The sequence below is a fragment of the Coregonus clupeaformis genome, chromosome 40 (assembly GCF_020615455.1).
Source record: "Coregonus clupeaformis isolate EN_2021a chromosome 40, ASM2061545v1, whole genome shotgun sequence".
Taxonomy (NCBI): Eukaryota; Metazoa; Chordata; class Actinopteri; order Salmoniformes; family Salmonidae; genus Coregonus; species Coregonus clupeaformis.
Window position 1 is genome coordinate 35,854,504 of NC_059231.1, and position 15,317 is coordinate 35,869,820.

Sequence of the window (15,317 nt, forward strand, 5' to 3'; positions counted from 1 at the left end):
GTGAATACGGGCCTTGATCTACAAAGATTAAAGAGGTCTCAAAGCAGTAAGTTAAAAGGCCATTAGCGGGGCTCTTACCTTCCCCGTGGCGTAGGTACTGGTTTCCCCCACGGTCTCGGGCCAGAGACCAGGCCTCTCCTTTGTCGCTCTCGCAGAACTCCACCACGCTATTCTTGTCCAGCTGCACCCACGTCCCTTCAGTGTTTACCACCTGACGGACAACACAGCACTCTTTATCCCTATACACGCACACACATGCTAGTCCTCACACACACACAGCACCATCCTCTCTCTCACACACACACACCTCACAAATATCATCCCATCACCCTATACAAAATGTAAAATGTACAACATCATCCCTACAGAGCAATTCCATACTGCATTGTAGCTATAATATTTGCAGAGTTTACTGTATAAAGAGAATCAATTAAACAACTTACTCTAAAAGTGAATCATATTGAAAGGTAAATGCATGTTTGTTTGTTTTTGTTTTGTAAAGGTCCTAAAATAAAATCACCACTTTAGACAGATGGAAAGTGGAAATGTTAATAAGTGCTTAGAGAGAGAGAGGCTTAGTGAGTCTTTCCACGATTCCTCGTATCCTAGTATCTCCTTGCCACCTTCTCAACCCTATTGGAGGAGGTCCAAGGTTCCTCCCCTCAGACCTCCATCTCCAATGCGGTTTGAGAGTAGGAGAGGATATAGTACGTGAGGACTCGAGGAAAGATTAATTGAGAAAGAGCCAGAGAGCCATTGGTTCAGACAGGGCATTCTAGTAAAAGCATGACACACCACATCCCCCAAAAAGAGGTCAAGTAGGCACCATTCAGCACTTCGGGTGAAGAAATATTTGAGCGTATCAAAATGTGTGCAGAAAAACAAAGAGAACAGAAGGTGTAAGAGGGGAAAGATTAATCTGAGATACAGTATGGCTTCAGCATTTCAAGTATATTTACATTTTAAATTTTTGTCATTTTAGCAGACACTCTTATCCAGAGCGACTTACATGAGCAATTAGGGTTAAGTGCCTTGCTCAAGGGCACATCAACAGATTTTTCACCTAGTCGGCTCGGGGATTAGAACCAGCAACCTTTTGGTTACTGGCACAACGCTCTTAACCACTAAGCTACCTGCCGCCCTATATAATGTAAACCTCAGAAAATATCTAATCTGTTTCCAATGATAAATAAACTAAGATAATTGTGATATTGTTTAAATAAACTGAAATGAATAAATGCAAAAGGAAAAAATAAATAAATGCTGAAGCCATTGGAGTGTGTTAATAAAAGAAAGAGCCACCAGAGAAAGGACAGAGCACACACCCACACCCAGAGGCATCTTGTGTATTCACCCTTTCATTGGCAAAGCACATGCAGTGCCTTCATAAACTATTCACACTCCTTGACCTTTTCCACATTTTGTTGTGTTACAGCCTGAATTTAAAATTGATTACATTTAGATTTTTTTGTCACTGGCCTACACAGAACACCCCTACCACATAATGTCAAAGTGGAATTACGTTTTTATAATTTTCTTAAATATGAAAAGCTGAAATGTCAGTCAATAAGTATTTAACACCTTTGTTATGGCAAGCCTAAATAAGTTTAGGAGAAAATTGTTCTTAAAAAGTCACATAATAAGTTGCATTATTTTACAATAATAACATTTAATTTAATTTCATTTGTCATATAATAGTGTTTAACATGATTTTTGGCTACCTCATCTCTGTACCCGACACATACAATTATCTGTAAGGTCCCTCAGTTGAGCAGTGAATTTCAAACACAGATTTAATCGACAAAGACCAAGGAGGTTTTCCAATGCCTCGCAAGAAGGGCACCTATTGGTAGAGAAAAAAAAAAAGAGAAAAAAACTGACATTGAATATCCCTTTGAGCATGGTGAAGTTATTAGTTACACTTTGGATGGTGTATCAATACACCCAGTGACTACAAAGATACAGGCATCCTTCCTAACTCAGTTGCCGGAGAGGGTGGAAACCGCCCAGGGATTTCACCATGAGGCCAATGGTGACTTTAAAACAGTTACAGAGTTTAATGGCTGTGATAGGAGAAAACTGAGGATGGATCAACAACATTGTAGTTACTTCACAATAATCACCTAATTGGCAGAGTGAAAAGAAGGTAGCCTGTACGGAATACAAATATTCCAAAACATGCATGCAGTTTCCTACAAGGTATTAAAGTAATACATCAAAAAATGTGGCAAAGCAACTAACTTTTTGTCCTGAATACAAAGTGTTATGTTTGGGGCAAATCCAATACATTAAATATTTTCAGGCATAGTGGTGGCTGCATCATGTTATGGGTATGCTTGTAAACGTTAAGGACTGGGGAGTTTTTCCAAGATAAAAAAGAAACTGAATGTAGCTAAGCACAGGCAAAATCCTACAGGAAAACCTGGTTAAGTCTGCTTTCCACCAGACACTGGGAGATGAATTCACCTTTCAGCAGGACAATAACCTAAAACACAAGGCCAAATCTACACTGTAGTTGCTTACCAAGAAGACATTGAATGTTCCTGAGTGGCCGAGTTACAGTTTTGACTTAAATTTACTTGACAATCTATGGCAAGACCTAAAAATGGTTGTCTAGCAATGATTAACCACCAATTTGACAGAGCTTGAAGAATTTGGAAAATAATAATGGCCAAATGTTACACAATCCAGGTGTGGGAAGCTCTTAGAGACTTATCCAGAATAACTCACAGCTGTAATCGATGCCAAAGGGGCTTCAACAAAGTATTGACTCAGCGGTGTGAATACTTACGTAAATGAGATATTTCTGCATTTCATTTTCACTTTGTCATTATGGGGTATTGTGTGTAGATGGGTGAGAGAAAAACATGTATTTAATCAATTTTGAATTCACGCTGTAACACAACAAAATGTGGAATAAGTCAAGGGGTATGAATACTTTCTGAAGGCAAAACAAGTCAACAAATACTTTCTGAAGGCAAAACAAGTCAACCAATTTACAAGCAAAAGGGGGAGCAAATGAAACACATTACAACAACTTCGGTCTGTGTTAGCAAAGAGAGAGCAAAGTAGAGGAGGGCAACAAAAAAGACGGGCATTAGAACTACTGTTCTGTAGTTCTTATGCCCATTTTTAGTTCTGTAGATCTTATGCTAATTTTTTGTTGCCCTCTTCTACTCTACTTTGATTGGAAGTATTTAAAAAATATAATATATATATATAATATATTATAGATAATTTAACGGCAGCCACGATAAGTCATTTAAGTCACACATTTATCATTTTCAGGGTTTTGTGGGGGGGGGCAGTGCGTACCTCGCCTACTGCCTTGACCTTGTTCCCAAGTACTAACATTCCAATGGGGATACCCCTAAGGTTTGGCCAGCTTCTGATGTTGTGACCCGAAGGGCCCGTCTTCACTACCTTATAAAGCCCAGGGCCGCCGCCGCCGCCGCCCTGCCACGCCCTGCCCTGCTCCCGCATGGAGGGGGCCTCGTGGGTGGGGCGGCCGCTGGCGCTCACCTCCTTAACACACTGCTCCAAATGGCCCCTGGCCTCCTGCAAGAGGGAATTGACTAGCGTTAATACCAATCAGGCTAGGTTAGGTTAGAGGACCACAGTCAGTGGGAGAGTAGTAATGGATTTGTCTGATGCGAGGTCATAGTTTCATCCTGATTCCTGATAACTGTGTGTGTCTTATGAGAGGGGATATAGCGTGACCAGTGTTTAAGATTATCAAATGATCAAAGTTCCAGCATAGCTGTTACAGCTTTACAGTACTGTCCACAGAGCTATCAGTTCAACAAAACCAGTAGGATCCACTCTCTCTAACAAACCTAGAGCCTAATGTTCACTTAAATGTTGCAGCAATGACGAACACATTTCCGAGGACACCCTGTGAGCATCAAGTGCACAGGTGGTTGTTGGGCTGATACTGCCTTAATGGCATAAAGTGGACAAGAAGACAGGCTTCATTGACAACACCTGAATGCCACAACAAAGTTCTCAAAAAGTGTGACGACAAAGTATGATAAATGCATAAATAAAAATGATGTATCACTTCATACTGCACAGGCTTGAAATATGTTTCAACTGTACATTTACTCAACCATAAAAGTACAGTGTAAACCTAAAGATTAAAAACAAATTGCTAGGAATACTATGGATTTGATATGCTACATGAATTCAGGAAATTGTTGCATTAATGTCTCTCTAACATACAGTTGAAGTCGGAAGTTTACATACACCTTAGCCAAATACATTTAAACTCAATTTTTCACAATTCCTGACATTTAATCCTAATAGAAATTCCCTGTTTTAGGCCAGTTAGGATCACCACTTTATTTTAAAGAATGTGAAATGTCAGAATAATAGTAGAGAGAATGATTTATTTCAGCTTTTATTTCTTTCATCACATTCCCAGTGGGTCAGAAGTTTACATACACTCAATTAGTATTTAGTAGCATTGCCTTTAAATTGTTTAACTTGGGTAAAACGTTTCGGGTAGCCTTCCACAAGCTTCCCACAATATGTTGGGTGAATTTTGGCCCATTCCTCCTGACAGAGCTGGTGTAACTGAGTCAGGTTTGTAGGCCTCCTTGCTTGCACACACTTTCTCAGTTCTGCCCACACAAATGTTCTATAGGATTGAGGTCAGGGCTTTGTGATGGCCACTCTAATACCTTGACTTTGTTGTCCTTAAGCCATTTTGCCACAACTTTGGAAGTATGCTTGGGGTCATTGTCCATTTGGAAGACCCATTTGTGACCAAGCTTTAACTTCATAACTGATGTCTTGAGATACTGCTTCAATAATAATAAAAATAATAATAATAATAATAATAATAATAATATGCCATTTAGCAGACGCTTTTATCCAAAGCGACTTAGTCATGCGTGCATACATTTTTTGTGTATGGGTGGTCCCGGGGATCGAACCCACTACCTTGGCGTTACAAGCGCCGTACTCTACCAGCTGAGCTACAGAGGACCACATAATTTTCCTTCCTCATGATGCCATCTATTTTGTGAAGTGCACCAGTCCCTCCTGCAACAAAGCACCCCCACAGCATGATGCTGCCACCCCCGTGCTTCACGGTTGGGATGGTGTTCTTCGGCTTGCAAGCATCCCCTTTTTCCTCCAAACATAACGATGGTCATTATGGCCGAACAGTTTCATTTTTGTTTCATCAGACCAGAGGACATTTCTCCAAAAAGTACAATCTTTGTCCCCATGTGCAGTTGCAAACCATAGTCTGTCTTATTTTATGGCAGTTTTGGAGCAGTGACTTCTTCCTTGCTGAGCGGCCTTTCAGGTTATGTCGATATAGAACTCGCTTTACTGTGGATATAGATACTTTTGTACCTGTTTCCTCCAGTATCTTCACAAGGTCCTTTGCTGTAGTTCTGGGATTGATTTGCACTTTTCGCACCAAAGTACGTTCATCTCTATGAGACAGAACGCGTCTCCTTCCTGAGCGGTATAACGGCTGCGTGGTCCCATGGTGTTTATACTTGCGTACTATTGTTTGTGCAGATGAACGTGGTACCTTTAGGGGTTTGGAAATTGCTCCCAAGGATGAACCAGACTTGTGGAGGTGTACCATTTTGGATTTCCCCATGATGTCAAGCAAAGAGGCACTGAGATTGAAGGTATGTCTTGAAATACATCCACAGGTACACCTCCAATTGACTCAAATGATGTCAATTAGCCTATCAGAAGCTTCTAAAGCCATGACATAATTTTCTGGAATTTTCCAAGCTGTTTAAAGGCACAGTCAACTTAGTGTATGTAAACTTCTGACGCACTGGAATTGTGATACAGTGAATTATAAGTGAAATATATCTGTCTGTAAACAATTGTTGGAAAGATTACTTGTTTCATGCACAAAGTAGATGTCCTAACCGACTTGCCAAAACTATAGTTTGTTAACAAGAAATTTGTGGAGTGGTTGAAAAACAAGTTTTAATGACTCCAACCTAAGTGTATGTAAACTTCCGACTTCAACTGTGGATGATATGCCCAAAAGGAAAATGCAGTGTGGGTAGGGTAGACTTCTACTAACTGGGGAGAGGCATGCTATTACAAATGGGGGCCACAATACTAGACACATACAGTAGGCTATATGTCATCTACATTTTCATACAAAAGCCACATGTAACATATTGATGTCAATGTCATTAACCCTCATTCAACACACAAATGTTATCTACGTGTTATCAATTTTCCTCAATGGCTCGAATTTCAAGTGAAATGAGAACAAAGTTATCATGGGACAGACAGCATAAAAAATTGACCTTAAATTAATAGCTGATTCCTAAAGGGGAATGGAGGTAGAATGACAGTGCTCTTAAATTAAACTATTCAGAAAGTGATGCAACTGTGGTTAAGAAATCATGTCCCTGACGGCAAAACGCAAAGTCGACTATAACTCAAATTATATAACTTCACAGGGGGGAAGGGGTTTCAATAGGACATATAGAAATAACAGATGGATGAAAAAGCACCAGAGCAGCCAAGCCATACACATCTCTCCTTCAGACAACTCACCTGTGGGAATATAGTTAAGGGGGTCCACGACAAAAAGCTGATATCCCTGACTCCTTGGCTAGCGTTAAAGAGACTCTGAGCAACAAATCGTAAGTACAAGTCAAGAAACGGCAGAGGATTCATTCACATACTGTTTTACTCATTTCATATGTATATACTGTATTCTACTGTATTCTAGTCAATGTCATTGCTCATCCTCACATTCGTGAAGGAATGGCAAAATCTTGTGAAGGATTCTGAACGCTGACAAAGTCTGTCAAATATTAGCTTACTTCATGTGAAGTGTCATGGTGAACATTTTGTTATTTTGGGTGGGAAGGGGTTGGGGTGGAATTTTTTAACCCACTTTTGGGTTACCGGCCACAATGGTAAAACGATCATATTGATCAAAGATTGTTTTCATTTTTAAAGTATTTTGAAGTTAAAAAAAGACAGAAAATCACTTTAAAAAATAACAATCTTCTCAAAAAATCTTCCACACATAGGATGTAGTGTGTCATGCTGTTTTCGACAATGCCCTTACACAGAAGCCTCTGTGAACCTTAAAAGCCACAGCAGCCCAATGCATAGGCAGAATTGTGGAGTGGTAGAAGCACAATTTCCATCTGAAGTGGTGTTGGGGACCAATGATTGCTTCATGACAGAAAACCATCAATTTTCAGAATAACTGTGAATACAGAGGCAATGCCTTTTAACTAATTAATGTAAACATTTTCTAATCTATCCAACCATGAAGTCCCTGATTAGACAGGGCTAGTTTCCCGGACCCAGATTAAGCCTAGTCCTGGACTACAAAGCATGCTCAATTGAAAAATACAATTATTTTTATTTTTTTTAGGTCAGTACTAGGCTTAATCTGAGTTTAAGCAACCAGCCTTTAGAGTTTTGAGGTTGTTTGTGTCTTGCTTGTGAAGCGTGGGTGAGAAGAAAGCAATGAGGAAGAGGTGAAGATAATCACAGACAGTACAGCTAAGACCCTCTAAAACTAAACACACTGAAATGGCTCATCTACTACTTCTATCTTGGTCAATTCCTGCATTGGGGATGCCTTCAATGCATTAAACATGTATTAACTGATCATGTGAGTGTTTTTCAAAAGCCATGTCCAACCGAACACATTCTAGTCACATTAAAGTGAACCTTTTTCTCATCCCCTCAGACATGAGTTAAGGCATGCACGTTGCCCTTATGCTACCATTAGTTTGCGTGAAGGTCTGGTAGTGAGGGGTCTCATGATCTGTGAAGCTTTCCCCAAATGAGCAGCATAGGGGGTAGACTACCCTGCTATCATACAGACTGACTGATTGTCACTTTACTTACGTCAGCTGGGATCAGCAGGCTCCTGCCCACGTGCTGGTTAAAAGAGAGGCACCAGGCTTCAGCGTACCCATTCATGTTGGGCACATACTTCTTTACTGTCTCATCATTCAGCCTGAGCCAAACACCATCATCATTGTGGATCTATGGGAAAACAAGCAACAGAGGGCAGAGAGCACAGCCATACCCCCCTCCTGTCACTATGGAAACGGAGTCAACTGGGCTGAATGGCTCCAGAAACCCAGATTCAACAAGAAGGAAGGCGGAGTTACCTATACTGAGTGGTGCAAAACAATGTAAAACCCAGGTTTAAAACCTGTCCTAAAATAAATGGAGCATGCTTGGAGTGTCATGTTGTGTGAAAACACACTAAACTCAGAGTAACATCACTGAGCAGAATGCTGTGACTCTCTTTAATTTTTATGTTTTTTGGCAGCAGCCTCGGTGTGTCTTGCATGGGTATAAAGCAACACAAAGGCAAAGGTAACAAATAAGTGAGCTCAGAGGAGAAGCAGTAATCACTAGAAAGTGATAGACACACTGCACAGTTTTACTGTACTCAAAACAGTCATACAAAATTACTCTGTACAGTTGTGGTCAAAAGTTTTGAGAATGACACAAGTATTGGTCTTCACAAAATATTGTTGTTACTATGGAATACTGAAGTATAATTACAAGCATTCCATTAGTGTCAAAGGCTTTTATTGACAATTACATTAAGTTTATGCAAAGAGTCAATATTTGCAATCTTTTTCAAGACCTCTGCAATCCGTCCTGGCATGCTGTCAATTAACTTCTGGGCCACATTCTGACTGATGGCAGCCTATTCTTGCATAATCAATGCTTGGAGTTTGTCAGAATTTGTGGGTTTTTGTTTGTCCACCCGCCTCTTGAGGATCGACCACAAGTTCTCAATGGGATTAAGGTCTGGGGAGTTTCCTGGCCATGGACCCAAAATGTCGATGTTTTGTTCCCCGAGCCACTTAGTTATCACTTTTGCCTTATGGCAGAGAAAATGACTTTACCCCAGTCCTCAGCAGTCCAATCCCTGTACCTTTTGCAGAATATCAGTCTGTCCCTGATGTTTTTCCTGGAGAGAAGTGGCTTCTTTGCTGCTCTTCTTGACATCAGGCCATCCTCCAAAAGTCTTCGCCTCACTGTGCGTGCAGATGCACTCACACCTGCCTGCTGCCGTTCCTGAGCAAGCTCTGCACTGGTGGTGCCCAGCTGAATCAACTTTAGGAGACGGTCCTGGCGCTTTCTGCACTTTCTTGGGCGCCCTGATGCCTTCTTCACAACAATTGAACCTCCCTCCTTGAAGTTCTTGATGATCCGATAAATGGTTGATTTAGGTGCAATCTTACTAGCAGCAATATCCTTGCCTGTGAAGCCCTTTTTGTGCAAAGCAATGATGATGGCACGTGTTTCCTTGCAGGTAACCATGGTTAACAGAGGAAGAACAATGATTTCAAGCATCACCCTCCTTTTAAAGCTTCCAGTCTGTTATTCTAACTCAATCAGCATGGCAGAGTGATCTCCAGCCTTGTCCTCGTCAACACTCACACCTGTGTTAACGAGAGAATCACTGACATGATGGCAGCTGGTCCTTTTGTGGCAGGGCTGAAATGCAGTGCAAATGTTTTTTTGGGGATTAACTTCATTTTCATGGCAAATTGCGAATTGCAATTAATCTGATCACTCTTCATGACATTCTGGAGTATACGCAAATTGCCATCATCAAAACTGAGGCAGCAGACTTTGTGAAAATTAGTATTTGTGTCATTCTCAAAACTTTTGACCATGACTGTATATTGCAAGGACTCATCCTGACTTGTGATCTGTGCATATACCTCAAATTTCCACTCAAATCCCCAACTGACCACAATGCATGACTTGCGCGAAAGTCTGAGGTTAGGGTTGCAAAATCCTGGAAACTTTCCCAACGTTCCCAGGCTCTCCAGAAAGTAGGAGGAACTTTTCTGGAATGTTGCAACCATTAACCCTTTACACTCGTACCATATACGGGATGAAAATGGCAGATTTGGGCACTGATAAATGCCTGAATTGGAACGCAGTGGCTGTACTGTAACATGCTATACATGACGTCAGAGCTCTGGCTCTGCACTTTACAGCACTGTATGGGTTTTGACTGACAGCTGTTCTGAACTTGAGTTGCCTCCATCCCTCCCACTAATTGGGCAAATTTGCACATTGTTTATTGTCTGATTGAGGGAAATGCTGTAAATGAAGAGGACTATGCATTTAGAAAGATGAGACTTTGAGGATTACAATAAATACCGCTTTGATGTCATACATGCAAGTCAAATACCCGCGAGTACAAATGTGCACTTTACATTTCCATATCATAAAACTAATGTCATATCTAGTGTAAACATTTATGATCACTATGTTCGATGTACAGTTACAAGATGACATGTTGTCATACCCTGGGTTGTTCTGAACAGAATGAGCCTATGTTTGTCTATTATGAAGTAAATTCGCCACGGCACACGCACCTGAATGCACTCATGAATCCTTTCTGTGCGCACCAAAATTATGATGCGTTTCTCTGAATTGCATTGTGAAAGCCTAATAATACTATCGTATTTTATAACTTAGCTAGTCATGTTGGCAATAGAACAGGCTTTCAAATGATGCCCACCTGACCCAGATTACAATTTAGAATGGACCGTTTTTTGGATTGCATGAACAACAGTAATTGTGTGATGGTGGGGATGCAGGGTTGTGTGTTCAAAAACAAAATAACTACAAGTGTGCTTGCTCTAGTTCCTCAATGGCACAGCTAGAAGAGCTAAAAAAAAAAACACACGTTATAGTTGAAGATTCTTCGAGTCATAAAAGTGCATTGAAATTACTTAGGAACTGTGCAGACTTTGGAGAGGTGTGTGGCCACTTGGAGACACCAGTTAGTCCTCTCACTCAAACCCTTGTAATTTCTTTGTCTTATGTTGCACCTACCCCACATTTTACATGAATATTCTTATCATCTTACTGAATGTATCCAGAGTATTTTCTGATTTGGTTATCAACAAATGTTACAAAAAATACAGTAAATGTAAAATGCACATAAAATCAACATTGTAATGTTTGGATTCAGTCTTGTGTCAGGTGAAATGTTGTGCCCTCACCTTTGGTCTAATAATTTTCCCATAATATACAAACTGTTCCCTTTCAATTGCAACCATGTTTATGCATTTTCATATTTCTTATGTAGGAAACATTTCAATTTAGCCCTATTCATACAGTGATCACCTGCTGATTTTGTACATTTGCCCACTGACAAAGAAATTATCAGTCTATAATTTTAATGGTAGGTTTATTTGAACAGTGAGAGACAGAATAACAAAAACAAAATCCAGAAAAACGCATGTCAAAAATGTTATACATTTATTTGCATTTTAATGAGGGAAATAAGTATTTGACCCCCTCTCAATCAGAAAGATTTCTGGCTCCCAGGTGTCTTTTATACAGGTAACGAGCTGAGATTAGGAGCACACTTAAAGGGAGTGCTCCTAATCTCAGTTTGTTACCTGTATAAAAGACACCCGTCCACAGAAGCAATCAATCAATCAGATTCCAAGCTCTCCACCATGGCCAAGACCAAAGAGCTCTCCAAGGATGTCAGGGACAATATTGTAGACCTACACAAGGCTGGAATGGGCTACAAGACCATCGCCAAGCAGCTTGGTGAGAAGGTGTCAACAGATGGTGCGATTATTCGCAAATGGAAGAAACACAAAATCTCCCTCGGCCTGGGGCTCCATGCAAGATCTCACCTTGTGGAGTTGCAGTGATCATGAGAACGGTGAGGAATCAGCCCAAAACTACACGGGATGATCTTGTCAATGATCTCAAGGCAGCTGGGACCATAGTCACCAAGAAAACAATTGGTAACACACTACGCCGTGAAGGACTGAAATCCTGCAGCACCCGCAAGGTCCCCCTGCTCAAGAAAACACATATACTGGCCCGTCTGAAGTTTGCCAATGAACATCTGAATGATTCAGAGGAGAACTGGGTGAAAGTGTTGTGGTCAGATGAGACCAAAATCGAGCTCTTTGCCATCAACTCAACTCGCCGTGTTTGGAGGAGGAGGAATGCTGCCTATGACCCCAAGAACACCATCCCCACCGTCAAACATGGAGGTAGAAACATTATGCTTTGGAGGTGTTTTTCTGCTAAGGGGACAGGACAACTTCACCGCTTCTGTTCAAATATTTTTTTATTGAACACACACAAGAATGGTGTATAGGTATGAAAGACATGTGTACAGTTCTTATCTAAACATAAGAGAACAGACATGAACAACAAGACCCAGAGTTCTGGACATAAAACAAATATTACAAAACACGACATACAGAACAGGGACAGGTAGAAAGAAAAAGGGTAGATGTAACCCCCCCACTTATACCCCCCTTTATCCCCCCTATTCCACCCTATTCCCCTCCCGACTGCTCGAGTGTCGGGGCCAGCACACGCTGCCCAAAGGTGTATATAAATATGACAATTGAGAGTGCGTTAAAAAGTACAAATTCACAGCACCGACTGGTCCAGGTAAGAGAGGAAAGGCTGCCAGATTTGATCAAATGTTGCTAATTTATTGTTCAGAATATATCTAATTCTTTCTAAGTGTACAGTTTTTGCCACTTCGCTGAGCCATAATTTGGTAGAGGGCGCTTCCCTCCTTTTCCAAAACAACAAGATTATTTTTTTTGCCGAGATGAGACTGTAAGAGATTAGTTGTTTTTGGGAGTTGGTTAATCCGTTTAGGGAGTCGGACACTCCCAGGATTATCAGAAGCGGGTCTGGGTCTATTGAAGTCTCCAGAACTTCAGAGAGGACCCCAAATATTCCGCACCAATAACCATACAGACTAGAGCATAGGGCAAAGCAGTGGAGTAGTGTACCCTGCTCAGCCTGACATTTATCACACATAGGGGATGTATCAGGAAATATCCTATGCAGTTTAGTTTTGGAATAGTGTAATCTGTGTAGTACCTTAAATTGTATGAGACGATGTCTGGAGTTAATGGAGCAGGTGTGGATATACTCCAAGCTATCCTCCCAGTCTGCCACCGAAATATCAGTCCCTAGTTCTTCCTCCCATTTTGCCTTAATGGCATCTGTAGAGGGTGCGCTAACAGATTGAAAAGCGTCATATAGACGAGATATCAGTTTGTCTGAGGTGGGGCATATTTTTATGCATCCGTCAAACATGGAAGGTTTAGCATTCTCAAATGTTGGGAGGTGTTTTCTAACATAGTCTCTAATTTGTAGGTATCTGAAAAAGTTACTTCTGGGAAGGTTATAAGTTTCCCTCAGCGCTTCAAAGGAAGCAAAGGTCCCTCCTATATATAAATCCCCTATGGTACTTATCCCCAACTCTCCCCCATCGCTCAAAGGTGTTATCAAGGTTAGAGGGGGCAAAGGAGGGATTCCTGGCAACAGGGAGCATGAATGATATTGGTCTAAGCTCAAAGTGGACTTTAATTTGCTTCCAGATTTGGACTGTGCTATGTATAATAGGATTGTTATGGTAAAGTGACATCTCCAGATTAACAGGTGACAAAATCACGGCACCAATAGAGAAGGGGTGACACTCCTCCCGCTCCATGCTAAGCCAGCTGGGTGGCGGGGTTGCGTCATCCAGCAAAAAACGTAACAGCGCGGAGGTTAGCGGCCCAATAGTAAAATATAAAATTTGGGAGAGACAATCCTCCTTCCATCTTGGATTTACATAGGTGTTTTTTACCTATCCTGTGTGTTTTATAATCCCAGATGAAAGGATTGATAATAGAGTCCAGTTGTTTATGAAATGATTTAGGTATGAATACTGGGATGTTCTGGTATAGGTAGAGCAGTTGTGGGAGGAAGACCATTTTAATGGCATTAATTCTTCCGAGCAGAGAAATTGGGAGAGTTCTCCAAAACTGTATGTTTGCCTTGAGATTTTGCATCAGAGAAGGGAAATTCTCTTTAAATAGTGAGGAGTATTGTTTGGTAACTACAATTCCAAGGTAGATACATTTTTCTGAAGATAACTTAACTGGAAGATGTTCTAGCCAGGAGGTGTTTTGCAACCGTATGGGCATTAATTCACTCTTGTTCCAATTTATTCTGTATCCCGAGAAGGTACCAAACAAATTAATCACCTCAAGAATAGCTGGAATACTAGCTTGGGGTTCTGTTACATAGAGCAGAATATCATCTGCATATAGGGAAATCTTATTTAGAGTATCTTTAGTATTATAGCCGTGTATTGCTGAGTTAGATCTGATCGCTTGAGCGAGAGGTTCAATAATTAGGGCGAAGAGCATAGGCGACAGCGCACAACCCTGCCTTGTCCCTCTGTGAAGGTTAAATCGGGGCGACATTGATTGGTTAGTGAGTATTCTCGCACAGGGGTTCCTATATAAAAGCTGGATCCAATTTATGAACCCATCTCCAATATTAAATTTATGTAGGACCTTGAATAGATAGGGCCACTCAACTTGGTCAAAGGCCTTTTCAAGCGTCAAGAGATATAACGGCAAGGTCCACGTTAGGTAACCTCTGAGAATACATAATGTTGAAGAGGCGCCTGAGATTGAAGAATGAGTTTCTATTAGGGATAAAGCCGGTCTGGTCCGAATGGACCAATTTGCCAATTAAAGTGCTAAGCCTGTTAGCCAGAGTTTTTGCTAAAATCTTTTGGTCTGTATTAAGGAGGGATATTGGTCTGTATGACCCTACCTCTTCCGGATCTTTACCCTTCTTATGTATAACTGTAATAAACGCCTCATCCAAAGTAGATGGGAGAGCTCCATCCTCATTGGCCCGAACCAACATTTTGTGCAGGTAGGGAGATAGCATGTTGCTGAATGTTTTATAGAATTCACCAGGGTATCCATCTGGGCCCGGGGTCTTGCCACTCTTTAGAGATTTAATTGTTCCTCTAATTTCTTCAAGAGATATTTCCTTATTCAGGAAGTTAGAGTCTTCCTGGTTCAGGGCAGGAAGATTACAGTCCTCCAAAAAGTTTTGCATAATTAAGGGGTTAGGATCCGCTTTAGATGTATATAGAGTCTCATAAAACTGACGGAATCTGTCATTGATGTCTTTGGGGGAGGAGAGTAATTCCCCAGATGCAGATTTAACTTTGTGAATCATCCGGTCACTCACGTTTTTCGAAGTTGTCTGGCGAGTAATTTGTGTGGTTTGTCACCAAACTCAAAATATTTTGCTTGGCATAGAGAAAAGATTTGGCAATTTTAGCTTGAGAGGATCTGATTGTATTTAAATTTTAAAGACATAATTTGTTTATGTTTCTCCATAGATGGATGTCTAGCATTCTCCCTATCCAGTAAGTGAATTTGTCCCTCCAGTTCTACCAATTTTTTTCTGTTTTGCCTACTCCTGGCAGTCTGAAAGGAGATGATACAGCCTCTCAA

At 40.9% G+C, this 15,317-nt stretch overlaps 1 protein-coding gene across 2 annotated transcripts in view; it reads right to left on the reverse strand.

Moving 5' to 3' along the window:
- The window catches only part of LOC121554853 (E3 ubiquitin-protein ligase MYCBP2-like), a 323,061-nt gene that overhangs the window by 67,823 nt on the left and 239,921 nt on the right, over positions 1-15,317 (reverse strand). Inside the window, exons 50-52 of one of the 2 annotated variants that reach the window (XM_045212140.1) lie at positions 7,870-8,010; positions 3,316-3,558; positions 79-211 (exon numbers count right to left, since the gene is read on the reverse strand). In XM_045212140.1, coding sequence (XP_045068075.1) covers positions 79-211; positions 3,316-3,558; positions 7,870-8,010 — 517 coding nt within the window. The remainder of the gene's footprint in view (positions 1-78; positions 212-3,315; positions 3,559-7,869; positions 8,011-15,317) is intronic. The other variant, XM_045212139.1, reaches the window with a different exon arrangement.